Source organism: Eptatretus burgeri, chromosome 6, assembly GCF_056783735.1.
Source record: "Eptatretus burgeri isolate ZD-2024b chromosome 6, Ebu_testis_v1, whole genome shotgun sequence".
Lineage (NCBI taxonomy): Eukaryota > Metazoa > Chordata > Myxini > Myxiniformes > Myxinidae > Eptatretus > Eptatretus burgeri.
The window spans coordinates 109,293,810-109,321,254 of NC_140966.1; the positions used below are offsets into that span (position 1 = coordinate 109,293,810).

Here is a 27,445-nt window from a genome sequence, read left to right on the forward strand (position 1 = left end):
AATGATTGTAGTTTCTGTCTCTGGGAATTAGAGGTATTGTTTGATTGACCGTGTAAGTTCTGAGAGGGCATGTGTCATCCAGGTAATATACGCTACATCAAATGGTCATGTGACATGTGGTAAAGTTTAAATTTCCTCCGTTGCACGGTTTTTTGATGGATGTTCTCAACACGAGAACTGCCAGTTTATAACTGCTGGCAGTGATGAACGGGTACTAAGATGTCCAGGTTTGATCGGATACCTGACCCATTTCGTCCTCTTTATTGAATTCAGAATGGGATTTAGAAGAATTTAATTCAAATCAAATTGAAGACCAAGTAAAATAGGTCCTGCATTGGAGTCATCCGAAGAAGTAAAAAGCAAAGATGACGTCATCAGGAGGAACCTGGATAGGATTCCGGTTTCATCCGCTGCCCCTCGACCCTCAGACCCATCCAGGCATGGCCAAGTGTCTCGTTCATAAATAAATAATAACTCAGAAAAATCCAAACAAACCCAGATCTAAAACAATTAAATAATTCTGACTGCCAGACCATACGCCCAATCAGGTTGAAATTTAAAACGTATTGTTACGGCTGTGGAAATTCGCATTGCACCATGAAGGGCCCGTAGGTGAGATATCTCCAAGTACATGTGTAGTTAGCCCAAACCCGTTGTATAGAGGGAATTTATGTGATTCATCCGGGCTGTGACGCTTTGAGTTCGCCATTTTTTTCTGTTCTATCTTTATTTTGAACCAACCACGGCTCAACCGCCATTACACAACAACCACGCCACCGCCACCATCTACGCTCCCACATCATCGCATCACCGCCATTCCCAAACGGCACCATAACCATCAAACCACCACCGAAAACCCTCCAGCACCTTCACCTCTCTCCTTTTACGGCCATTCCCGCACCACCTGTGAACACTGAACGTCGGGCTGTCTCGGGCCCGTTCGGCGTTTGGTGCCGAGCGTACCGAGCCGCGAGCGCAAATAGCGGCCTTTCCGAGGGAAAATTCGGATCAAAAACGCGACACACCCACTTTTCCTCCGTCCAATTAGCGAGCGCGGGGCGGCTTGGCCCCGCCTCCAGGCGCGTGTGTGTGTGAAGTCTATATATGCAAATTCTAGGATCAGTGGAGGTTCACGCCCCCGTTTCCTCCGACAAATGGGCGAGCGTGGCTCCGCCCCTGCGGTCATTCTGATCCGAATATTTGCATACTGGCTTCTCCTGCCCGCCTATAAAAAGGCGAGCGCAAGGCAAAAAGAGTGGCAGAGTCGAGTCGGTCGGATGAGGAGAGTGCGGAACTGAGAAGAGTTGCGGGAAGAGGCAAGGGAGCTCGGGTCCGAGGCGAGAAGGACGGCGGTCGGCGACGAGGTTACGGTGTGGGAGATTGCTCGTCTCGTCGCGGGACCCAAGCCAGCCAGCCACTCTCCTCCCCCAGGGCATCAACAATTCCCCCTTTCCCCTGCGCTGAGATAGTGCAAAAGGGGGCCCCGTTCCCACCCCACTCCAAACGTCGAGCCAAGGAGCACGGAGTCGGGGCACAGCCGCGCGGCCACATTTGCGGCTCGCCCGCCAACGCGTCACGAGGACGCGGGTAGGACCCCCCCGGTCTCGCGGACCTGGCCGCTCCTCCAGGTCACGCGCACATTTGGCCGACAGGCCTGTCTGCCTCCTTGTCTATGAGGTTGGCTTCTTTCCTTTGCTTTTGTGTAAATGTGTGTTGGCGCCGTCTGCGAAGTAAAGCTGTATAAGTGTTGCTGTGTGTGCGCGTAGTCCGTATTAACTATGCGTCGTTGTTGCTTTTATTGTTTTGGTCGCTTTATGTGCATTTTGACTGTATGGCTGTATATACGTGCTCTCCGTGTGCTGGAAAATAAATGTGCATTGTGTGAACTGTTTTCCCGTTTCGCTTCGTCTTTTCCGAATTGAATCTCCATCCTGCTTCACGTAAAGGGTTCGTAGTGGGTGCAAAACGCCCGGTGAATAATCTGAACTGTCGAGGTCGACGATAACATCGCTCGGTTATCCCGATAGTACGGAATGGGCCGCCCAAGCGGCTCGTGTCCGGAGTCGACCTGCGGCGAGGTACGATCGCCCGGTTTACCATCCGCGTGGGTACTTAGGTAGGTCGAGTTTGGCGAACAACCCTATTCTATGCGGGTGGCCGATTGGCACGATTGTGGTGAGGTTGAAAGGCCCACCCGTGACTGGCTCCGGGCGATAGTTCCCGGAGGGTCAAGACTAAATTGTCCGTCCGGTGGGCGACGTGCCGCGATCCGAGTTACGTGGCCGTCCGCACGCCGGCGGGCGCGAATTCGCAACAGTATATTCCCTGTCACTATGAGATCATAATTTTGAAGTTTCACTTTGATTGATTAAGCGGTTCAAGAGAAAGAATTTTTTTTAATGATTTTTCACGCACTCCAATATGGCTGCTAAACCATGTGACCTTCATTGAAGCAGATTTTTGAAGGTTTTTGTTTTGTCGTTTTTATTTATTTATTTTAACAAGATGGCTGCCGAATCACTACCTGTACAAACAAAGAAGCAAACAAACAGACCCAAATTCAATACCCTCTCTTTTGGCGAGGGTAATTAGCAAGACGACGCACCAACTGCTGGGCCTTCCCCCAAAGCGTGATGTCATCTGTGGAAGTCACATGTTACAACTCTACAATGTGGTGATTCATTGCTTTGAAACAACTGAAAACATTTTTTTTTTTACTCATTGTGATCATCTAATTAATCTTGCCTTCTGAACTCCGGAGATGTCCCCACGGAGAACCGAGTCGTGGTACCGCCATCGAAGTTTGGAGAGATCAAAGCTCGAGTGGCCACGTGGCTTCAACGCTCCATCACGCACTCCAATGAAACAGTTGAAGAAACTTTTTAAAACGAAACGTTTAATTATTTTCTTCTTTCTCTGTATCTATCTCTGTCAAAGTGACGAGTCGTAAAATGAAAGGAGATCGTACAAAAAGGGGAAATGTCATGTAAAATATAATTGCACGTTTTCGGCGAGCGAGGCTCCGCCAGAGGGATCGCTCGACAATGCAGGACCAAATGCAGGCGAGTAGGGCCTGAACTTTGTTCAAGTCGATGGGTATATTCAGTGACGGTGTGAATACTTTTGCCGTGTATGGCCATGGCTTTGAAACGAACAACCAAGCGGCTTGTATGGCGCTCGCGAAGTGGCTCAAGCACTCAAGCAAGCACTCCAACAAAATTGTTGATAATGAATGGCTGGCTTGAGAAGAGATCAGCGATTGCCGATAGGTGGGTCACATAAACCCCATGCACCCGGAGATTTCGGGAATGTCAATCGATGTCCGAATTGGACAAATAAATACTTGCTTGTTTATTTTTTGCAGTCGGCACTGCTGTTAAGTTCATTTCCGGAGTTTAAATTTGGAAATGTGGCTGAGACTAGCCGGGAGGCAACGATGGTTCCCTGGCATTGTTGAACAATGCCACGATAGGTACAATTGAGTTAGTGGAAGCTTTTGAAGAAACCCTACCATAAAAACCTATCTCTTCCATCAAAATTGACCAAATCAAATCGGATTTTTTATGTTGTACTTATGGACATTACGCACAGCTTCTAGGAAATGAAATTGCAAGGAAAAAAATCGATAAATAAATTAAAGGTTCAAGTGGGTGTGGCTCTGCCCACAAGGGACATGGGACACCCCTCATACAAAAAGACACAACGAGACCATGATATCTAGCTTGTGTCCAAGTTTCATCAAGATCGCATCAAACGTCACGGAGCTATGCTCTGGAGAGAGTCACAAACAGACACACAGACACACAGACACAACAAAAATAGTGGTCACTGCTGGCGCCCATGAACCATCACTGCTGGTTCTCTCAAACCAATTAACAGATGCTGAAGGTTATCATGTGTGCGGAACTGAAATGAAGGCACAAACACTGGCGTCTCCGGGCGTTTGTAAGCATTGCAAAGTACCCAGCGATTCGTAGCTATGATGATCAGGCATTCGATGATGTGAGTGAGGAAAGTGAAAAAAGAAAAAAAAAAAGTGGTGACGATTCGGATCCGGATCCGGACCTCATAATATTTAAAGTGATTCTTCACCATTGAGAGTTCGAGCTCAAAAATGAGATATAAAGCACGATGTTTACCTGCGCCACTGAAGGTGAAGAAGGTTATGTTTCAAAAATGTTATGGGCCCGATATGTTCTCGTGGATCAGGCATTACGGGGCGGAGGTATGCGCTCTCCCGAGTGCCCTTCTAGTTTGATATATTTAAGGAGACAGGAAGATACAATGTTTTGTCCCAACATGTCATTTTAGAACACACTACATGTACAAATGTGATCCAATTTTTTTTTTTTTTTTTTTTTTTTTATCTTCTGCGACGTTTTGTTTTGACGGTACAGCCTCTTGAGCGTGCCAAAGTCTGAAGCCTCGGCCTAGTGTCAGGTTTGCTCGTATCTTCTTTATTTATTAGACATCCTCCGGACGTAAATGAGCACTCATTTTACTCTGCGCGCGTGGCATATCACGTATAGCAAATTTCACCTCGCCGTGCCTTCGTATTTATCGTTGTTTTTGAAACGCTTCTGTACACCACCGTTGAGGTTCAGTTTGCAAGTCAGCATCTACATTTCCAATATAAGAGATGTAACTATTCCTTTACGGAAAAATGTTTTTTGAGTTTTGTTTTTTTTTCATCCTCAAAAATTAACTGAAGTGAACACGGTCGTGTTTAAAGATTGGCTTTTAAAACTCGACTGAAATTGTCCTTATGAAAGGGGACAGACAATTACACAAATACACACTGTGTTTTATATTGGTAATTTTTTTTTCAGAATTCTGCTTTGTTGTAATACACGTTATTATGTACAACTTGTATCCTCTCATTTTATCCCCATCGGGGTCATCCTGCACGCAGCGATTGTGATTGTGGTTTGTTGTTGGAGGCGTGAAATTGAGAGTTGTGTAATTATGATTTGTCAGGGATGTCTGCTTTGAGGGTTTGGTGGAGGAATTACAACATGTTGTTCTTTTGAAGCTCCAAACAGAAGACGATGACACAAGGATGGGAGAGTCCGGAACTGTTTGGCGACCTCAAGATGGACCTCCTCCTCCCTACAGCAGTGTCCTGCCAGCTGAAGGTAGAGTTCCATCTCATGGCTGTAAAGGATTGAACAGATGGTCTTTGTTGTGTGTTTTCCACGACATGTGTGAACGAAACATGATGTTTGAAGCTGGAGAGCGAGCGTCGATCTCTGAAATTTTACACATCTTCCGATCAACGCTCAACTCACCCCCCCCCCATCCCCCCAATCACTCCCACCTCCTTATTTTTTAGATTGAGGTTCATTTGCCCCCTCATCTCTTCCTCGTTTATCTGATCAATGTTTATCACCTCCTCCGCACTACTAATTTCAATGTTGTTTTCCTTTTGTATTTAACTTGATGTTAAATTTTCTCCCATCCCTCTCTTCGTCGTCAACCCACTAACCGTGATGATGCTTAACAAACTGGCCATCGTGAAGCTTTACTTGGTTTCATCGCAAAGATTTGATGGATTTCGATAAAATTTCAATTTGTACTTTTTATAGCAGGTTCACCTCTTCGTTATACAAAGTGAAACTGATTGGTGGCTCACGATTGGTCACAAAGTCCTGCCTGTTGTAACGAGTGGGCTCTATGGCCGGTATCCGTGTCGATTTGTATGTTCGACCCAATGTGTTTTCAGGCCAAGTTGGGGCGTTCCCTCCCGCCAAACCTCCAGCCTACAACGTCGCAGCATCGTTGCCATCATATGAGGAGGCAGAGAAGGCGAAAGGTTCCAATCCAGTTCCAACTACGGTCATTCCAGCACCAGATTGTGTAAGCTTCCTGGAAACAATCCCACATCATCCATGATCTGCTCCGTTCATAATTTATCTTTTATGATTTGCAAGTAAACCAACTGTGCTCCTGCAATATGAACAAGTTCAGAATGTTCTTCAATATTAATATTTACTGGATACTTGTAAAGACAATCCCAACATTGGAATCACCTCCATGTCTGCTATCCTTTTCCCTTCCCTTCATTCCATCAAGAGTACTGCCCATTGTCACCTCGCGCTTTCTCCCAGACCCACCTCTGTGTGCCTTCTTCTACTCTTGTGGATTTTCCCTTACCCTCTCCTACCCCCTTTCTTTTCTGCCACTCATCCACTTTTGTACTATGTCCTTCACTCACGGTTCCGTTTGTCTTCCAGTAGGTGGTCAACCACTTTGTTCTTTTTATAGCAGGTTCACGTCTTTGTACAAAGAGGTGAACTTGCTATAAACACTCGTTCCTCACAGAGAACCGAGCCATTTAGCTCCTTTAGTGGGGCAACTTAGCTAAATATAGCATAACAATTGTGCATTTTGTGAGGAAAGCACCAAATTTGGCACACTCGTAGCCTATCATATTATGAACAGATTTGGATATTGGGCCACCTCAAATTCAGCCGCTGATGGCTGTGGCAGCCATTTTCCACTGCTATCAAAATTTTGAGATGGTCCAATATCCAAATCTGTTCATAATATGATAGGCTACTAGTGTGCCAAATTTGGTGCTTTCCTCACAAAATGCACAATTGTTATGCTAAGTTGCCCCACTACTTTATTACCAGAGATTCCTGTATCCCACTCCCCTCCCCTGCCCCCCCCCCCAAATTGTATCATCTTATTAAAAATAAAGTGTTGATAATTATAAAATAGCCAGCCACTTTATTTGCCTCACCCATTGCTTAAGGGACAGGAGAGGCAATTGTAGTCTGTGGGTATGTCTGTTAGTCCACACACAGATCAACTTGAATATAGTTTCTCCCGGATAGCCCGCTTAGACCCCTCGGCACCCTGGCGGCCCGCTTAGACCCCTCGGCACCCTGGCGGCCCGCTTAGACCCCTCGGCACCCTGGTGGCCCGCTTAGACCCCTCGGCACCCTGGCAGCCCGCTTAGACCCCTCGCCACTCAAGCGGCCCGTCTAGACCCCTCGGCGCCCTGGCGGCCCGCTTAGTCCCCCTCGGCGCCCTGGCGGCCCGCTTAGACCCCTCGGCGCCCTGGCGGCCCGCTTAGACCCTTCACTCCTCCTGAGGTGGCCAACCTTGACTTTGCAAGTTTCCTGTTTTGATAATCTGCTGATTGGTCCTTAATTATCAAAGGGGACTCTGACACTTACGGCGGTACCAAATACGTTTCAATACGGTATTTTTTTGTAATACTTTTGTGTAAATTTCAGGCTGTGGATTGCTTTGTCATTCAGTTCATTCATTCAGTTTGAGATGATGCCTCACTTGTACAACCTGTGAACACATTTTTGTATCTTTTGTGTTGTGTCACTGCCCAATTCAGTCCGTTTCCTTTTTTATTTTTTTTTCTTACCATTTGCCACCACACTCTTCCACGAACTTTAATCTTGAATATAAATAGTAAACACAACCCAAATTTCAATTGAAATTGGAAATCGCACCACGTATGATACCAACCACGTCCTGTGATTATGAGAAGTACCAATCTCCCGGTTGTCTCCATGCACACCACAAAAAAATAATATATATATATATATATATATATATATATATATATATATATATATATATATATATATATATATATATATATATATATATAATCAAGACCCAAATACATCTCACCCATAATCGGAGGGAATAACTAATTTCACCTCTCACGTAATCAATTATCCCAGGTGGCAGGGGTTTCTGTAATTAACCCTCATGTTCTTCCAGCCAAAAGAGAGCTGCATAAAACTACCCAAGGTAAGCCCTTTTCTGTTTAAAACCCTACCTGGGTTCCTGTACAGCTGTGGATATTCACAAGTAGCACATACATGAGAATCCAAATGCTATATGCCCCCTCAGCCTATGGACTGCTTTTCGTCGCTTGTCTGATGCTGTAGAGGAATTCATGTCGGATTTGAACAGGCAAAGGGCTTACCTTGTGTTGCATTTCTTGGTTGCTTTATGCAGCTTTCCTATGTAATTATCTAATTCAGCCGAGCAAACTGTTTGGTTATGAGGCAGTTTGAACCGCTTTATTATCATCAAACTACAACCACCCTAGACCACCAAACGAGGCAGTCAGACAAGCAGAATCCATCCCAAGACCACATATGTTTAATAACAAGCAAATGCTCAGAAGTATGACATTATGCAAACTTGAATATCTTCACCAAAATCTAATCATTTCGTCCTTGTCACACACCCAACCTGTCCACCAAATGTCATCTGAATAATATCAACCAAATTTTTGAGATATTCTGTTCACAGACAGACAGGGGTGAAAACATAACCTCCGCCCACCTTCGGTGGTGGAGGTAATTAAATAAACACCCCTTACCCTTCACTCAAGCAAAAGAAACCAAGCGATCAATAGATTTCTTAATTATTCCAATATTTGGGCCCAATCAATCACACGACAAGCGATGTACATGGGGAATTTTACGAGACAAGGAAGAGATTTGACCGGATAAACTGGGAAAGCTGTGCAGGAGTCCGAGCAGTTCAACTTCCTTGTCGAGTGCTCGTTCCGGGAACAGAGGAAAGAGCGAAACACATCTATCTGCGTGGTGTGACTCAGCCAGTCAGCAGTTCAACACTCCTGCAGGACAAGAGTTCCATGGACAAAAAAGGAAGTGCAAGTCCACTCAATGTTCAAAAGTAGAAGCTGACCTCTTCACGGAGCATGACCTTCCACTCCTGAGAGTGGACACACAATTGTTGCGGGCCTTGTGGAATGAGCTGAGATTGCCTTCTGTCAGGTTTGTTTTCCAGGAAGTCCTTTTCTGAAGTGTCATAGATTGTGAGAGAGGTACCAACACCCAGCCAATTTGTGTGGTGGCTATTGAAATCGCCACATATGAGGAAGAGAGAGTTGAGATGAGTGGTTAAAAGTCAGCACAAGGACGGTGAGAAATTGAGTTCTTCAAACTCCTGGGTCTCTCCATCAGCCATGATCTTTCGTGGGCAACCTGCATTTCAAAGTTGTCCTCCAAAGCCAGCCGCCGACTGGGCATTCTCTGTCGTGCAAAGTCTTTCCTTGGCACACCTGAGCTCCTATCCACCTGTAAGGCATTCATCCGCAGTTTTATGGAGTACTGCTCTCCCCTGCCTCACACTTTTGCGCAGCTTGATGCTGCACAAACCAAGGCCTTTAAGATTATTGGCATCTCCCAAAATGAAGCTGAGTCTATGGATCTCCTGTATCAGTATGCCATTGCAGACAGGTAGCTCGGTGCTTGGCCCTCCCCCCGCACCCCCACCCCCTACTAGGTTTCTTCAAGGCACACACAATCCACAAACAACCCCCTGCTGGTAAAACGACCGAAATCCAGAATGACTGCTCACCTCCACTCATTCGTTCCTCTTTTCTCTCGATTATGGACTCAGACTATGGTGAGGTTGGGGTGGAGGGGCGGGGTTGGGGAAGTGGAAAGAGGGGACATCAAGTGTAAGGATGCTGATTCCAAATTCCCAAATTGGATAAACAGATCATGATCATGTGATGGGAGGTAAGAATTCGTGTTTATGGAGCAAAGAAACATGGAGCTATTGGTGTGGGAGGAGGGTTGGTGGACCAAATCACTTTGCACACAGGTTTTTGGGAAATAATCAGTGAAGAAGGAGAAGAAGAAGAAGAAGAAGACAGAACACAGAACATGTGGAGTTCTCCTGATGGAGAAATAAGGAAAGGTAAGCATGATGTAATGTTTTTAAATGCTTAACAAAGAAGAAGCATTGATAGTCAATGAAGATTCAGTTTGGAGATATTGAGAAAAGGGAGAAGAAATGGAGAACAGGAAGTCCAGGCAGAAATAGATTCAAGTTTAATGAGATTATTGTAGAGTGGAATTATTATGAGTTGCAAAATGGAAGATTTTTTTTTCAAGTACTGTTTTTTGGGTCACCGAAATGGGTGACCCTTATTGTTGGGTCGCCAAAATAGGTGACCCTTATTGTCAGTAATTCTGTCTTTTTGTTTGGATGTTTGTTTGGATGTTTGTTCGTTTGTCATCAGCATAATTGGTAGTAAACGTGGGTGGATTTTAACCAAACTCGGGTGGTAGGTACATCTTGTGACCTAGTGCTTTGGAAATTGTGATGGTTGCTAGGGACGCTTTGGTTCCCTTGCAACAACCGAAAAACTTTCAAAATCGCTACCGTTCACGCGAAATCGATTCCGAAAGCCATTATCCCACGTAGGGTTATGAAATTTGGCACGAATGATCTACAGGTGATGCTCTATCAAATATATTCCGTTTTTTGTGATATATGGAATACTTTACCCGCAGCGCCCCCTACAATTAGGGTATGCGCGAAAATTGGCGAAAATTGAAGGCCCCCTAGCGACCAAGTGAGTGCATCGATACGAATGAAACTTTGCAGGTTCATGGTACTCAATGAGTACTACAATTTTGCCTCAGGACATATTGACCGATTTTGCTTCCGTCAGGGGTCAAAGGGAAATTAGTGCAAAAATCGACAATATGCGAGAGCTGGAGGTGCCTTCGCGCCAAATGCTACTTCTCCTAGGGTTATGGTCGGATGGTCATGAAAATTCACACTAATCGTCTGGCATACATTGTGCACAAACGATCGAGCCAGATTTTCGATTTAGATCTTTGTTCACCCACAGCACCCCCTCGAACTTTGGGGATTTCCGATTTCAAACCGCATTTTCGGTACTTTTCATGCAAATGGATACAGAGTAGTTATCAGTAGATGGAACTGGATGAGATTTAAGCCTGGTGTTGGCGCAGTGGTTAGGGCACCGGCTTGGGATCCAAAAGGTCCTGAGTTCAAGCCCCGTTGGGCCACTGAATTAATACACCAGGGGGTTGACTCAGCCTGTCATCCTTCCGAGGTCGGCGAAATGAGTACCAGTGTACTGGGCCGGTGTATACCCCGGTTAAAATAGGTGTACCATATCCCTGTGTCGTAAGAGGCGACCAGGGTTGCGTCAGGAAGGGCATCCGGCGTAAAACATGTGCCAAATCACTATGCGGATCATACGCATGATCCGCTGTGGCGACCCCGAACGGGAGCAGCCGAAAGAAGCAGAAGAAGAAGGAACTGGATGAGATTTGATATGCATAATCTTAAGGCGATTCCCTATCCGCTATATGACATCAATTTTGCTCTATATCTTATAGTTTCCATGCTCAGCGACCCATCGCTGCCTACCGGCTTGTCTTGTTTGTTTGTTTATTTATCACCGACATGTCACGATTTTAAATCGATCTTCATGAAACTTCACCACATGGTAGAGTTTGTCATAATGAAGAAGCCTATTGTTTTTGAGGTCAAAAGGTCAACATCGGTCAAAGGTCAACAACTTGGATGAGATTTCTAAAATCCTCAATTTTCATCCAATTAACTTGAAATTTGAAGAGGATTTATATTCCAGGTCACTCAATTCAACCAATTATTTTTGAGGTCCATATCGACCGAAAGGTCAACATAGGCTGCATTTGTAAAATTGTCAGTTTTCATCTGATGGACTTGAAATTTGAAGTCGGAGTTGCATATTTAATCATATAATTCAACCACCAATTCTTTTTGAGGTCAAATTTGTTTTATGGATTGTGCAAGTATCGTGCTCTGCACAACGTCGTCTTCTTGTTTGTTTGTTTGTTCTACCCCACTCCTTCCCAATTCCATATCCAGGCGATGTATGTCATCATCGCCGGGCGCCAAAGGGAGTACTCAGTTTTTACTCCTTTTGTTATCTTGCCAAAACAAAGTTTTTGCAAGATATGTTAGTCAGCTTGTATGTTTTTTTTTTGTTGTTGTTTGTTTGTTTGTTTGTTTGTTTGTCTGTAATCACATATAAAAAATTCTGCAGAGCACAGTTATCATTGGAAATTTTTGTAACTTCGCATATCAGAGGCCTATAGAGGTCCCTTTCAGCGAATAAAATTTTGAAGGTCAAAGGTCAAGGTCACTTTGTCGCAAATCAGGGGAGTCGACGAAACCCTTATTTTTTGAGTAATTTTGATCGGATCGTCTTCAAACTTCATGGGAATATAGTTCATGGTCTGGCGCTCAGCTGATTAATTTTTGGTGGCGATTGGCCTTGACCTTCATGGTTAGCGCCTGAGGTCAAACATATTTGACCCCAAGGTCAAATTTTCAAGTTTTAGGAACCATATTGTGTAGTACCTCAAATTGAACACCTCGATGAGTGCTTTCTAGATATGTCAAGCTTGAGACATTATGACGTCATTTGGTGACGTTATGAGGAAAACGCATATTTTTCATGGTTACTCTGTAGAACGATTCTCATCGGAATCTCTCGTAGGCAGATATTCCTCAAGGAGTCGCTCCTGGTGGATAGCAGCTCTGTTCACCTCAGTGTGACCTTAAACAAGTCACACGTGGTCACCTTTTGGCAAGATACGGGTCACACTGCGGGTGACATTGCTTTTATTTGTTTGTTTGTTTGTCCGGGCGATATTACAGCCATCCTTTGAGCTAGGAAGCTGAAATTTGGGCATAAAAGAGAAGATGTGCTTGGGAAAAAAACAATATCTTTATTTTTTGATTCCTCAATTGATTCGTTTCTTGATTATCGATTTAAAAAATATAAAAAATCATGTTCTTTCTCATCTGGGCTAGATCTCAGGCGTATTTTGAGCTCGGAAGGTGATATTTGGATACGACAGTGACCAAGTGATTTGGCTCTTAAGGGTATTTTTGATTTATCGATTAATCAATTAATTATTCATTTTTCGTTTAATTACCTAATCTTCAAAAAGTTACCGATTCGGATGAAACGGTGGTGGTTTCGATTTGCTCTTCGGCAATTGATTGAGAAATTATTTTTTAAACGATTTTTATTTATTTATTTTAATTATGCAATTTATCAATTCATCAATTATTATGCACCGCTCCCTACCAATTCCATCGCCGGGTGCTGAAGGTGCCCCGGCGATGCCGCGCACTGGAGGATTTGTCATTTATTTATTTATTTAGCATGGGAGCGGTGTACTTTGAATGTGCCGGTACTTGGTTGTTTGTTTGTCTGGGCAATATCTCAGCCATCCTTTGAGCTCGGAAGCTGAAATTTGGGGACAAAAGTGAAGATGTGCTTTGGCAAAACCAACATATATATTTTTTTATTTTTGATTAATCATTTAATTGATTAATTACTTGATGATTATTGATTTATTTATTTGCTTATTTATTTTCTTTCTCTTCTCGGCAATATCTTTGATTAGACCCTAATCTCTTGATACTATTGTTGTATACTATTTGTACATTGTACAATGATACATCGCACCCTCACCATTCCGTCTCCATGTGCTGCACGGCAGCATTACTGGGGAGCCTTTGGCATCCCAGCGATGTCGCGCACTGAAGGGTATGTTATTTATTTATTTATTTATTTATTTAGCATGGGGGCGGTGTACTTTGTACCTGTACTTGTTTGGTTATACTTTTCGAAGCGAAGAGGGGAAACGGGATAACGTTGAGGAGGCAGAAAGTATAAGGTTGGAGAAAGAGAAGGAAAATAAAGAATATGGAGACAAAAGGAACGTAGAATTTTCACAGTTGCTATCCGAGGAGTGACTAAAGTAGGCCTTGAACAAAACGAAAACAAATTCCACAAATACAGCACAACAAGATGCAAATGAACACGGGAAATTGCATGGAAACGCAAAGTGCAACACAAGGACGAAGTTATAACGATGAATCCGGTCCGGGAAACTTCGCTTTAACGAGGTCGAAGTGGCCGCTGCAGATTCGACCGACACTTGGAAAAATCGACGTACCAGGAATTCAAGCTTGGTTTCTTCTCACCCAAACTAAGCTCGAGTAATAACAGTAGAAGACACTCGTGGAGGCTTTGACACATACAGGAGTTGCAAAATATGGATGTTTTAAGAATCAACATTTTACTCAAAGACAATTGTACAGCAATGTTTGTATAGGTACATTATACTGCTTGTCATGTATCCATCTCCAAGGACCCTGATTGCTTGCCAGGCTTGTCTATCGCTGCCGTTGCCAAAAAATGCCTGTTATGTATGACTATACAGACTGGGAGTGCAGCACGATCATCTGGCCTCCCCTCCCCCCTCACTATCCCCAATTATTACCCTCACCAGAGGAGAGGGTATTGCATTTGGGTCCGTTTGCCTGTTTGTCCACACAGAATGAGAGTGTGTATTAATTACATTAGACCCTTTATAACCCTAAGACCCCTAAAACGCTTTATAACTCTTCAAGACCCCAAAGACGCTTTTGGACCCAACACCCTTTTAGATCCCGAAAAACATTTAGACCTCCAAGACCCTTTGTTCACCTGAAACCTCTTGGACCCCTAGACTCCTTTCTACCCTTCAGACCTTTTGATACTTTGTCGACCCCTTTTTTGTGTTTTTTAATACATTTTAAGACCCTTTAGACCTTAAATTACCCCATTGGGACCCCTTCAACCCATTAAGACCCTTTTCAGACCTTTGACCTTTACACATTTATAACTAGACCGTTTAGACCTTTCACTTAGTACATCCTTTCGTTTATTTGTCACACAAAATACACCACACAAGACAACTGGCAAGGGTCTGCAATCTCCGATTGCTCTTTCTTGTTGAAACTAAGTTTCATCTCTTTGACTTGCTTGTTTTTCCAGGATGAAGATTTTCCAGGGCGAGAAGAAGGTGAAGATGGCGAACAACTGAGGATTGGCAGTGATGGAATCTTCATGGTGTCATTCTTTAGTAAGTGGAGTCTTTTGGACAAGGAAAGGTACTTGACGAGACATCAAAAAATAAAGAAATCTTGCCTGTCTTGTATCCCACCATTACAACAACACATGACTACAAGTACAAGTGACCCATTATACATGCACAAAACCATAAGAGTACTGGAAGGAATCCACAGGACATTGATTGATGTATGCTAAAAGCCATGGGAAACAAGGTGAAGCTAACCTTTCAGGTGTTAACTCTTCATCAGAGCAAAAGAGAGGAGGGATAGTGGCTGGTTTATTAAAGGGTGGGCATGACTCAGAGATGGTTAGTCCAAGCAGGGTGGGGGCCACGCGATGAGAATGAGATTGTTACAAGGATGAAGCGGGGTTCAGAGATTAAAATTCAAGGGGACTGGAACTAGGATTGGAATAACAGGGAACCGAACAAGAAATGACAGAAGAACAATAGATAAATAAACAAAACAATTTTCACTGGAAGGGAACTCAGTAGAGTGCATACCTCCGCTACGCAATGCCTGATCCACGAGAACATATCTGGCCCAATACATTTTTTAAATATGCCATATATCATTTTATCCCCATCACTCAACGGTAAAGAATCACGAAAAAAATTCTCGGATCCGGATCCGGATCCCATCTTCACCAAAATCTAATCGATTCTTCTTTGTAATATGCCCAACCTGCCCATCAAGTTTCGTCCGAATTCGTCCACTACTTTTTCAAAAATCCTGTTGTATGTCGGTTTTTGGCCCTATCTCTCTTAATGGTGGAAAATCACTTAAAACATTCTCGGATGCAGATGTGGATCTTCACCAAAATCGAATCATTCTGTCGGTGTCACATACCCAGCTCTCTGCCATCTTTGACCTATGTTGACCTCAAAACTAATGGGTGGTTGAATTCGGCGCACTGATATAGAAATCCTGTTCACATTTCAAGTGAATCAGATGAAAATTGACAGTTTTAGAAGTCTGGTTGATGTTGACCTTTTGGACTATGTTGATCTCGCATCAACCATTGATCGACCGTCTCGGGGACGGTGCCTACAATCTGCGAAAGTTTCAGAACGTCCGTCTGAGCGGTTTGGGCTGTGGGTGAGGGGACAGACAAACAACAAGAAAGATGTCATGCATAGTACAATACATGCGAAATCCATCAAACAAATTTGACCTTAAAAAAATAATTAGTGGTTGAATTAAATGACAAAATACACAAATCCTCTTCAAATTTCAAGTCGAACTAGCGTGGTTCGGCTCGCTACGCTCGCCTCTGCTCACGTCGTTGCAGAGATTGACGTCACAGATTTACTGTGTTGTCACGATTTAAACCAATCATAATACAAACATTTATTTTCTCCAAATCTATTTGTAATATTGCTGATATTGTATTTATTTGAAATTTAATTTGTGATATACGAGGGTCCAAAAGTGGTCAATGGTCTAAGCTGTCTCATCTGCCTGAAGGGTGTGAGGGGTCGAAATGGTATTAAGGTCGAAGGGGTCTGAAGGGTCTTTGAGGTTTTTTATTTTTTATTTTTGGGGCTTTTGGGTCTTCAGGGTCTTTGGGGTCTTTGTGGTCTTTGGGTTCTTCAGAGTTTGGGGGTCTTTGACATCTTGGGGGTCTTCAGGGTTTTTGGGGTCATGGAGATCTTGAGGGTCATGGGGGTTTTTGGGGTTGTGGGTGTCTTTGGGGTCTTTTAGGTCTTGGGTGTATTTGGGGTCTTTAGGGTCGTAGGGGGTCTTCATAGGTTGTGGGGGGTCAGGGTTTTTTTGAGTCATGGGGGTCTTGGGGATTTTCGGGGTCATGGCGTTGTCAGGGTCATTGGGGTTGTGGGGGTCTTTGGGGTCTTCAGGGTCATGGGAATTTTTAGGGTCATAGGGGGTCTTCATAGGTTGTGGGGGTCTTGGGGATCTTTGGGGTCTTCAGGGTCATTGGGGGTCTTTGGGGTCTTCTGAATCTTCAGGGTCTTTGGAGTCTTGGTGATCTTTGGGGTCTTCGGGGTCGTGGGGGTGTGGGGGTCTTCGGGGTCATGGGGGTGTTTGGGGTCGTAGGTGTCTTCTATAATCATGACTTTGATAACACTGGTCAACAACAAATTTGTTGTCTGCATTTTTTAAGCTGATTTAGGACGAATCTGATGCGCTGAATCCAAAACTCACATTAGTTTTGTTCAATCAGGTCAAGTTTTTGAGATATGGCCACATGTCGTTTTTTACATTTTTGTTCACATGTACGCATGTGTGGAGCATTTTAGAAGAAGTTGGTGGGGGTAAAATGTCATGTCAAATAATTGTTTTGATTGGAAATAATTATTTTAATGACAAGAAGTATTCAGGTACGATAGTTCTGGGTGATTATGTCGAAAAGGGATCAGTTTGAAGTCATAAAACCTCAAAATCTTCCAAAAATTGGTGAGGCAAAGCATAAAGTTCGTGGATCAAAACTAAAGTTAATGGGGCAGATTTTGTAATAATGTGATACAAAAAAGTTGTATTTCTTGAAATAACGAACTCTGAAGAATGTACAATACCTACATGCGCCAATTTATGACATGCGCTTCTACTCAAGCTTGGAGTGCCACAGTACGAACCCAAAGATTGGAGACTGTTCATTGACAGCAGCAAGCGATCACTGAAATGTGTTCTGCTACACAACGGCAACCAGTTTGCCTCTGTACCCATCGCTCACTCGACTACACTGAAGGAGAAGTATGAAGCGGTGAAGTACGTGCTGGAGAAAATTGGTTATGATCAGCATAAGTGGTTTATTTGTGTTGACCTGAAGATGGTGAACTTTTTGTTGGGACAACAGTCTGGCTTCACCAAGTACCCATGTTTTCTGTGCATGTGGGATAGTAGGGACCGTGCTCAGCATTACACGAAGAAGGACTGGCCTGTGCGGGAGGAATTGGTGCCATGCAAAGAAAGGAACGTCATCAACGACCCTCTGGTGGACAGAGACAGAATACTCTTCCCACCGCTGCACATCAAGCTCGGCTTAATCAAGCAGTTCACCAAGGCTCTGGACAAAGATGGTGACTGCTTCACTTACTTGTGCCAGGCTTTTCCAGGATTGACCATGGAGAAGTTGAAAGCTGGCATCTTTGATGGTTCTCAGATCCGTCAGCTCATCAGAGATCCAGAGTTCAAAAACTCAATGAACGAAGTGGAACTGGAAGCGTGGAAGACATTTGTTTTGGTAGTGAAGAACTTTCTTGGCAACAATAAGGCCAGAAACTACACAGAACTTGTCAACAACATGCTGACTGCTTTCAGAAACCTGGGCTGCAACATGAGCATCAAGATGCACTACCTATTTTCACATATGAACCGGTTTCCTGAGAACCTGGGTTCAATGAGTGACGAGCAGGGGGAGAGATTCCATCAGGACATGAAGGAGATGGAGACCAGGTATCAGGGTCGCTGGGACGCAGTCATGATGGCTGACTACTGTTGGAATCTGAAGAGAGACCTCCCTGCCGCTGAACATTCCAGGAGTTCGAAGAAACGGAAGTTCAAGCCCTGAAGTTTGAACAGTGGTGACGCAACATGCAATTTACTTGTACTTACCTTTATCAATGCCCACCATTCAGATGACAGTAATCGATGTTTCTATCATGTAATCAATAAATGTTGTTGGCAAAACATTTTTTTTTCTTAAAAACATGTTTAGGATGATATGTGTTGACAAAAATCAGCTGATAATGCCACAAAAATGTAATTGATTTTGTCACAAGATCTGATTTTTTCAAATCAACTTAGCACAAAAACCTGACCTGATGGAGAGAAACGGATGCCATTTCCTGATTCAGCAGTGCCAGAATACCCTAATTCACTTGTAGAAATCTAGACAACATTCAGAAAGTAAAAAATTGTTGACCAGTGTAATCAATTTTTATCTGAAAAATTGTCAATTTACATCCTATTAACCTAAAAATTAAACAGCAATTTCATGGTGCATCACTGAATTGGGAAACACTTTTTTTTGATCAAAAGGTCAAACGTCAACTTGAGGTCAAACTTCTAAAATCGATTTTCAACTGAAAAATCATCAATTTACATCCTATTAACTTAAATGTTGAACAGGATTTGCATCGTCCGTCACTGATTTGAGAAATCAACTATTTTTGAAGTCAAAAGGTCAACTGAGGGTCGAACTTCTAAAATCATCAAATTTCATCTCAACTTTCATCCGATTGACCTGAGCTTTGATTAAGATTGTCAATTTTAATCTTCATGAAATGGACAATTTGATGTATCCATGGCAACCATTGTAGAGGGGGAGGGGTGGGTTTTACAAGTATCGTGCTCTGCACGACGTCATTTTCTTTCTTTTTTCCTTAAATTAATCTGTTGTTTTCATTGAGTTTAGTTCAAGTACAAAGCGGACACTGATGGGCTTTGCATTTTGAGATGCTCTCGACCAACCTCCGTCAACGAAGGTGGATCGAGGTTACGTCTGTATGTTTGCAATCATGATATCTCAAAAAGTTGTGAACAATATACGACAAAACTTGGTCGATGAGTTGGTTCAGTGATGAGAACAAGCGGATTCAAGTTTGGTTTGGATCCGGATTCAGATCCGGCCCATCAGTGGGATACAACATGTAAACTGTTCAGCCTGACGGATGTACGTGCTCTACCGAGTGCCGTTCTAGTTAAATGATTTTTTTTTTTGACTTTCCTTGTTGCTTGTTCTTACATTTTGATGAAGTGTTCACTTTGGATCCCTTTTAACTGAGAACCGAAACCTCTTAACCATGTGATGAGTGTGTCACCATTTATTGGAGTTAAACCTCCTCCCTTCCCCTCCGAACCATCCTCCCCACTCACCCAGCCTCTCACACCTCACCCCTCCTCACCCAGTCTCTCACACCTCACCCCTCCTCACCCAGCCTCTCACACCTCACCCCTCCTCACCCAGCCTCTCACACCTCACCCCTCCTCACCCAGCCTCTCACACCTTACCCCTCCTCACCCATCCTCTCTTACCTCACTCATCCTTTCACCTCACCCACCCCCTCGCACCTCACCCGCCCCTCGCACCTCACCCGCCTCTCGCACCTCGCCCGCCCCCTCGCACCTCGCCCGCCCCCTCGCACCTCGCCCGCCCCCTCGCACCTCGCCCGCCCCCCGCACCTCGCCCGCCCCCTCGCACCTCGCCCGCCACCTCGCACCTCACCCGTCCCCTCGCACCTCACCCCCTCCACCTATCCTTTCCCCACCCATCCTCTCCCCTCCCCACCCTCAAGCCTCCCACCATCCCCAACCTCCCCCTCACCCTTTCTCCCCCTCACCCTTTGTCCACCCTCACCCTTTCATTTAAAATTCCACATTTTCCGTTCTTCCCACAGTGGCGTTTCTCTTCAACTGGGTTGGTTTTTTTCTGTCCTTCTGCCTTACGAATACCATCGCCGGGCGTTATGGCGCCATTTCGGGCTTTGGACTATCCCTTGTGAAATGGATCATCATTGTTCGGGTAATACACCCCACCCAAGTACCTCCTCACCCGCTCTCCTCCCTTTACTTCTCCCACCATTTCATCGATTCTCTCATTTTGTGCTTTTATTTCATTTCATTTCAATCTTCATCTTTACCTTTGTGTTTACTGAACTTTGCTTTTTATTTTCTTTGTGTTTCTTAGACCATGTCATACAGGAGAAGGATCTGGGGGTGGTAATAGATATGGAGGGTGGGGTGGGGGGTGGGGGGTAAGCCGGTAGCACAGTTGCAGGTAGCTTCAGGTAAAGCAAATAGGGTTTTAGTTTGTATGAGCAAATACCACCCGTTGCTTTGCTGATGGGAACACGAGGGGTGGTCTGGGGGGTGGAGGGAGAAAAAGAGGGAGGGGAGAGGGGTGAGACAGAGAGAGAGAGACTTTTGTATCTTTTTATTATAAAAATAGAAAAGAAAGCCCCCAAATGGGAGTCACATTTTCATTTCAGAGAAAGAAAGAAAACCAAGAAACAATTTCTGAAGAAAGGAAAGGATGAATCGGGTGGATTAATTATATACAGAACATTTCACAAAAGGATAAACATTCCTCTCGGACTTTGCAAATAACTTCCTTTATCCACCATTTTGATTTGAACTGTGATAATCTTCCAGTGACTGAAAATAAAGCAAAATCCAATTTAACACGACTTATTACAAGGTTTTGGAACAAAAACAAAGCATCTTCATCATTCACTCCAACACCATCAAGTTTTCTTTCCCTTGACTTATCGACTGCCATCTTTGCCTGAGCAAGCAGGAAATTGGCAAACACAGCATTGGAATTTTTGTGTGGGATATCCAATCCGTAGATGAACACACAAGTGTTAAAAAACAGACCAAACCTCACAAAACAATTCCGAAGTAAGATGAATAAAGGTGCCAACCGTTGGCATTCAACAGTGATGTGAAAAAGGTTTTCAGATTTCTTACAAAAAGGACATTCATCTACAAGCACATTTGAAAAACGGTGTAACAAGTGATTAGAAGGAAGGATCCAGTGTACTAGTCTCCATTGGAGGTCGCCATGTCGTGGTGGTACAGGAGGGTGATAAAAACCTTTCCAGTTCGGAAAATAAGGGGGAGAACAAGGTAAGAGGTCTCTCCATCGAACCTTCTGCTGTGTTATTTGCCGTTGTGAAAGAAATTTTTGCACAACCCAAATAAAGGTCTTTTTGTTTGGGAAGGCCATTGAAGCCGACGTTAAAAGGGGGACAAGGAAGAGGGCTGGGAAGAGAAAAAGCACATACGAGTTCAGGAAAGGTAGAGAGAGAAGGTATTCGATGTGCATTTTGTTCATTGCCTTGGTGGTCCTGCTCCCAAGCAGGTGCGAGCTGTGTGCATGTCCAAAGCACACTACATAATATGCGTGCCACGATTCGAGACGATCGCACACCGACCAGGCTTGCCAATGCATCAGCTCCGATCCAGCTGCCGTTTGGGCTGAGAAGATCTGCGACAGATTTAACGCCTTTGTCGGTAAAGCGTTGAATAAAACACCCATCAGCAGGCATATCATGGAAAACAAGCTGTTGGGCATCGTAAAACATCCATTTTAACATTTCCTGCATTACCAGCTTCACCACGTGATGGAATGGGAGCAGTAACAGGGTTAACATTTGTTTCGCTATTTCCTGCTGACAAGGATTCAGGGTTAACATTTACCAAAGTGACAGCAGGTTCATCACTAGTGGTCTGTGTATCACCGTCAATGGACTTTCCAATAGGAGAGTTTTTAACCAGTGAAACAGTCTTATTTACTGCGATAACAGGTAAAACGTTCTCTGTAAGGGAAACGTCGATGTCCTCACCCGAAAGTAGGTTAAACTTGTTGGCCGTAGGTACCGTGTCCATTCCAGGTAAGCATTGCAGAGTGAAGTCAGTGACAACTGCAGGAACATTACCGACAGATTCCTCGTTTGTAAATGCCGCCTTCTTCTGGGTTAGACGGCCATCAGGTAAAGTCTTTCACTTCCTTGATGAAACGACGGTGAAACCATCCCAAACATTTGTTTTGCTGTTTAGACTATCGGACTGAGAGGACTGGGCGTTATTACCGGACACGGGATTCGCTTCCTTCACAGTCGGAAGAATAAGAACACTTATCCTTGTTGACGAGGTTTGTTTCATCGTTTGACAAAGTCGCCTTTGGGCAAGATCGTTTCAAGTGTCCGAAATTACCACTTTCGAGACATTTCAAGGTGTCAGTGGTTACGTATACTTGGCAATAATGATTATCAATTTTGAGTTTTTAAAACAGTGTTCAAGGTTCTTTCAGCGTTAGAGGGAGGAAGCACCACATGAGCTTGTCTCCGAAAACACATCACATGCTTCGTCCGATCGTCCTGGCTACGTAAAGGTAACAGAGAGATCTGAGAAACCACAGAACCATAACGAGATAGTTCGGAGATCAGCGTCTGATTCTTCAGGAAAGGAGAAGCGTTCCAGATCATGACCTTCACGGCCGGTGTGTCCAGAGGGGAGACGAGCACAAAATGTCCGTCGTCTGTTGATAGTCCGGTCGATACAATTTCGTGAACCAGTTCTGTCTCAGACACGAAGATTACCACATGTTTGTTCATTCGCGAGGCCGCACGAACTTTGTCAGTACCGACTGTTTCCTGTAGCGATAACGAGATCCTCGATGCTGACGTCGTGGGGCGGAACGCAGACGACGCCATGTTTTCATGTTAATGCTTCAAATGCCGAATAACGGGAATACGAAGTCATGTTTAGGAAGGGGCAGTACTGCTCATATTGGTCTCGTGCAGTAATTAAATATGAGCCGAGACAGGTTTCCAAAGGAAATAAACACGGCTACAGTGAAGAATAAAAAAACGATCAGTTGAAGGCCCGGGATGGGCCGCCAACTAAAAGCTATCCACAAGAAGATGTGGGCTCTTTCTCTCTCTATCTCAGGGAAAAAGTATGCGAAGAGAAAATGGGGATGGGGAGGGGAGGGAGGGGAGGGGAAGAGATGAATCGAAGGGCAAACCGCGAAATAACAAGGAGAGATGGGCGGGATGGGGTGGGGTGACGACGGTTAGATGGCGCGAGGGAAGGCCGAAGCACGAGGTCTCGCAAAGAGGGGAGGTGGGGGTACAAATAACGATGCGAAAAGGGATAGAAAGGCAAAAAAACAGGGCAGATCACAGCTCATCAAGACCACACAGCCACCATGACATTCCACTCGACTCACCAACAGCCAGCAGGGGGGGAGAGGGAGATGGCAACGGCAGCGATCTGGGAGTGGGAGCGGGGAGGAAGGGGGAGTGTGGAGAGAGGGGGACTGAGGAACGATGGGGAAGCGAGGAGAGTGGGGGAAAGGAAGGCAGTGTGAGGGGAGGGTCCGTCCAGACATAACCACCATCTGGATATGTATGGAGGGAACTACTGAACGGATACCTGTGGAGATAACCAACGGGGACACACACACACACACACACACACACACACACACACACACACACACACACACACACACACACACACACACACACACACGCTTCTCCCTTTCTCCTTTTAGCAATCGATGCAAAAATCTAGTATAATTATCCCCCGCCACGTGGCGGAAGGGGGATATTGTTGTCACCCAGGTCGTCCGGCTGTCCGTCCGTCCGTCCATCAACATTTATAGCTGTGAGTGAGATAACTCGTAAACTGTTCGTCATATCGATTTGAAATTTCGGTCACACATGTACCACCTGAAAGGGAAGAACCCTATTGATTTTGGGCGTGGCCGGATCTGAGATGGCCGACTGGGGCGGCCATCTTGAAAAAAATGTTTTTTGTAATAAATGGAAAACCGCTTATCTGATTTCATTTATTTTTGGTTACTACGTTCCTCACCCCTGGGGAACTTTTTAGAGATGATGACCAAATGGTGTCGTGTTTCCTCATTATCCCAAAACCTCCCTCATTATCTGGAATATGTATGACCTTTTTCATTCAATGGCGGGGGATTCCCCATCTCTGATGGTATATTTTCTCTTGTGGCCCCAGAACCAAACAAACTATATTTACAACAACCCTCAGTTCTTGTTGCCCCCCCTCCCCACTCCCAACATGATTAAGAGTAAATATCATCATTTAAACATACCTGTACATTCACAAGCCACAGATATGTCCTCATCGGTGTCAGAAGAACCTAATCCACATACACAGTCCATTCATTGGTAGCGAACCACTGCAATGGTTTTTGGAGTACACGGCCTTCCACTTGGGCTTTCTACCAGCCTACCTGGTCAGGAATTTACGGTATGAACAGGTGTACATTCAGCGAGCTGAGAAAATTATCCAAGTCTTTCATTGTGCAAAGGCACAGCTCTTTCTTTCGTGTACTTTTCCTCGTATTTTCGACTTCTTTTAGAGTTTTGTGTAACAATCCTTATCTCGGACACATGATACACTTACTTTTGCCCCAAATTTTCCTGGGGTTGATGTGCATACGCACCGATCATTCTGGGGCTGAATTACATCATCTCGAAAGTCGCATATTGTGTTCAGTTTTGTTCACCACATCTGAGGAAGAACATAGCTAACATGGAGCAGGTACAACATCGAGCGACTCGATTGATTCCAGGAGTAGCTAGACTAAGCTATATGGAGCGGGTGAAGGAGACAGGAATTTATATGTTGGAAAGGAGGTAATCACGAGGGGATTTGATTGAGTTGTTTAAGAGGATGAAGGTTGTGGACAAGATAGGTGACGTAGAGTTTTTCAGCAGAGTGGACAATATTAGGACCATGAGCCACAGCTTGAGGGTAAAGAAGAGTAGAGTTGGTACAGTTTTAAGGAAGAGGTCTTTCATTCAGAGTGGTTAATGTGTGGAATCGTCTCCCTGGCTTGGTGGTGGCAGTGGAGGGATGGACAGGTAGAACATACCTGGATGCATTGGAGATGGTGGGGTATGGGGATATTGGCTTGTATGGTATTGGGGATGGTGCAGCACAGTGTAGGCATGAGTTCCTTATGTATCCTTATTTACTTGGATTATGTTACCAAGCACACATCTTTAACTTGACTCGATTTTTCTCTCTCACAGTTCTCCGATTACTTCACCGGTTACTTTGATGGTCAGTACTGGCTCTGGTGGATTTTCCTCATGCTTGGTGAGAATCTTGGGGGAGGGGTGGGAGGAGGTGCGTTCAGTTTATTGGTGTAACATGGTTGGATTGAGGTTTTTCATGCAGAAACTAGCTGTAGTGTGTTTACATTGGCATTGCTTTGAGCAGAGTTGAGCGCTTTTGGGTTCTTTGCCAAATAGACGGTGAATAGAGACTATAGGATGAGGATTTTGGGTTCTGTACCAAATAGACGGTGAATAGAGACTGTAGGATGAGGATTTTGGGTTCTTTGCCAAATAGATGGTGAATAGAGACTGTAGGATGAGGATTTTGGGTTCTTTGCCAAATAGACGGTGAGTAGAGACTGTAGGATGAGGATTTTGGGTTCTGTACCAAATAGACGGTGAATAGAGACTGTAGGATGAGGATTTTGGGTTCTTTGCCAAATCGACGGTGAATAGAGACTGTAGGATGAGGATTTTGGGTTCTTTGCCAAATCGACGGTGAATAGAGACTGCAGGATGAGGATTTTGGGTTCTGTACCAAATAGACCGTGAATAGAGACTGAAGGATGAGGATTTTGGGTTCTTTGCCAAATAGATGGTGAATAGAGACTGTAGGATGAGGATTTTGGGTTCTGTACCAAATAGACGGTGAATAGAGACTGTAGGATGAGGATTTTGGGTTCTTTGCCAAATCGACGGTGAATAGAGACTGCAGGATGAGGATTTTGGGTTCTGTACCAAATAGACCGTGAATAGAGACTGAAGGATGAGGATTTTGGGTTCTTTGCCAAATAGATGGTGAATAGAGACTGTCGGATGAGGATTTTGGGTTCTTTGCCAAAGAGACGGTGAGTAGAGACTGTAGGATGAGGATTTTGGGTTCTTTGCCAAATAGACGGTGAATAGAGACTGTAGGATGAGGATTTTGGGTTCTTTGCCAAATAGACGGTGAAAAGAGACTATAGGATGAGGATTTTGGGTTCTTTGCCAAATAGGCGGTGAATAGAGACTGCAGGATGAGGATTTTGGGTTCTGTACCAAATAGACGGTGAATAGAGACTGTAGGATGAGGATTTTGGGTTCTTTGCCAAAGAGACGGTGAGTAGAGACTGCAGGATGAGGATTTTCGATTCTTTGCCAAATAGACGGTGAATAGAGACTGTAGGATGAGGATTTTGGGTTCTGTACCAAATAGACGGTGAATAGAGAATGTAGGATGAGGATTTTGGGTTCTGTACCAAATGGACTGTGAATAGAGAATGTAGGATGAGGATTTTGGGTTCTGTACCAAATGGACTGTGAATAGAGACTGCAGGATGAGGATTTTGGGTTCTGTACCAAATAGACCGTGAATAGAGACTGTAGGATGAGGATTTTGGATTCTTTGCCAAATAGACGGTGAATAGAGACTGTAGGATGAGGATTTTGGGTTCTGTACCAAATGGACTATGAATAGAGACTGCAGGATGAGGATTTTGGGTTCTGTACCAAATGGACTGTGAATAGAGACTGCAGGATGAGGATTTTGGGTTCTGTTCCAAATAGACCGTGAATAGAGACTGTAGGATGAGGATTTTGGGTTCTTTGCCAAATAGATGGTGAATAGAGACTGTAGGATGAGGATTTTGGGTTCTTTGCCAAATAGACGGTGAGGAGAGACTGTAGGATGAGGATTTTGGGTTCTTTGCCAAATAGACGGTGAATAGAGACTGTCGGATGAGGATTTTGGGTTCTTTGCCAAATAGACGGTGAGTAGAGACTGTAGGATGAGGATTTTGGGTTCTTTGCCAAATCGACGGTGAATAGAGACTGTAGGATGAGGATTTTGGGTTCTGTACCAAATAGACCGTGAATAGAGACTGAAGGATGAGGATTTTGGGTTCTTTGCCAAATAGATGGTGAATAGAGACTGTAGGATGAGGATTTTGGGTTCTTTTCCAAAGAGACGGTGAGTAGAGACTGTAGGATGAGGATTTTGGGTTCTTTGCCAAATAGACGGTGAGTAGAGACTGTAGGATGAGGATTTTGGGTTCTTTGCCAAAGAGACGGTGAATAGAGACGGTAGGATGAGGATTTTGGGTTCTTTGCCAAATAGACGGTGAAAAGAGACTATAGGATGAGGATTTTGGGTTCTTTGCCAA

The 27,445-nt window shown here is 44.3% G+C and overlaps 1 protein-coding gene across 2 annotated transcripts in view; it reads left to right on the top strand.

Annotated features, from left to right (window-relative positions):
* NDFIP1 (Nedd4 family interacting protein 1) overlaps positions 1-27,445 on the top strand; it is a 42,795-nt gene that overhangs the window by 9,133 nt on the left and 6,217 nt on the right. For both annotated transcript variants that reach the window (XM_085886693.1, XM_085886694.1), the window contains 5 exons: positions 5,033-5,135; positions 5,723-5,856; positions 14,660-14,747; positions 20,094-20,218; positions 25,278-25,344. In XM_085886693.1, the coding sequence (XP_085742819.1) occupies positions 5,033-5,135; positions 5,723-5,856; positions 14,660-14,747; positions 20,094-20,218; positions 25,278-25,344 (517 nt within the window). The remainder of the gene's footprint in view (positions 1-5,032; positions 5,136-5,722; positions 5,857-14,659; positions 14,748-20,093; positions 20,219-25,277; positions 25,345-27,445) is intronic.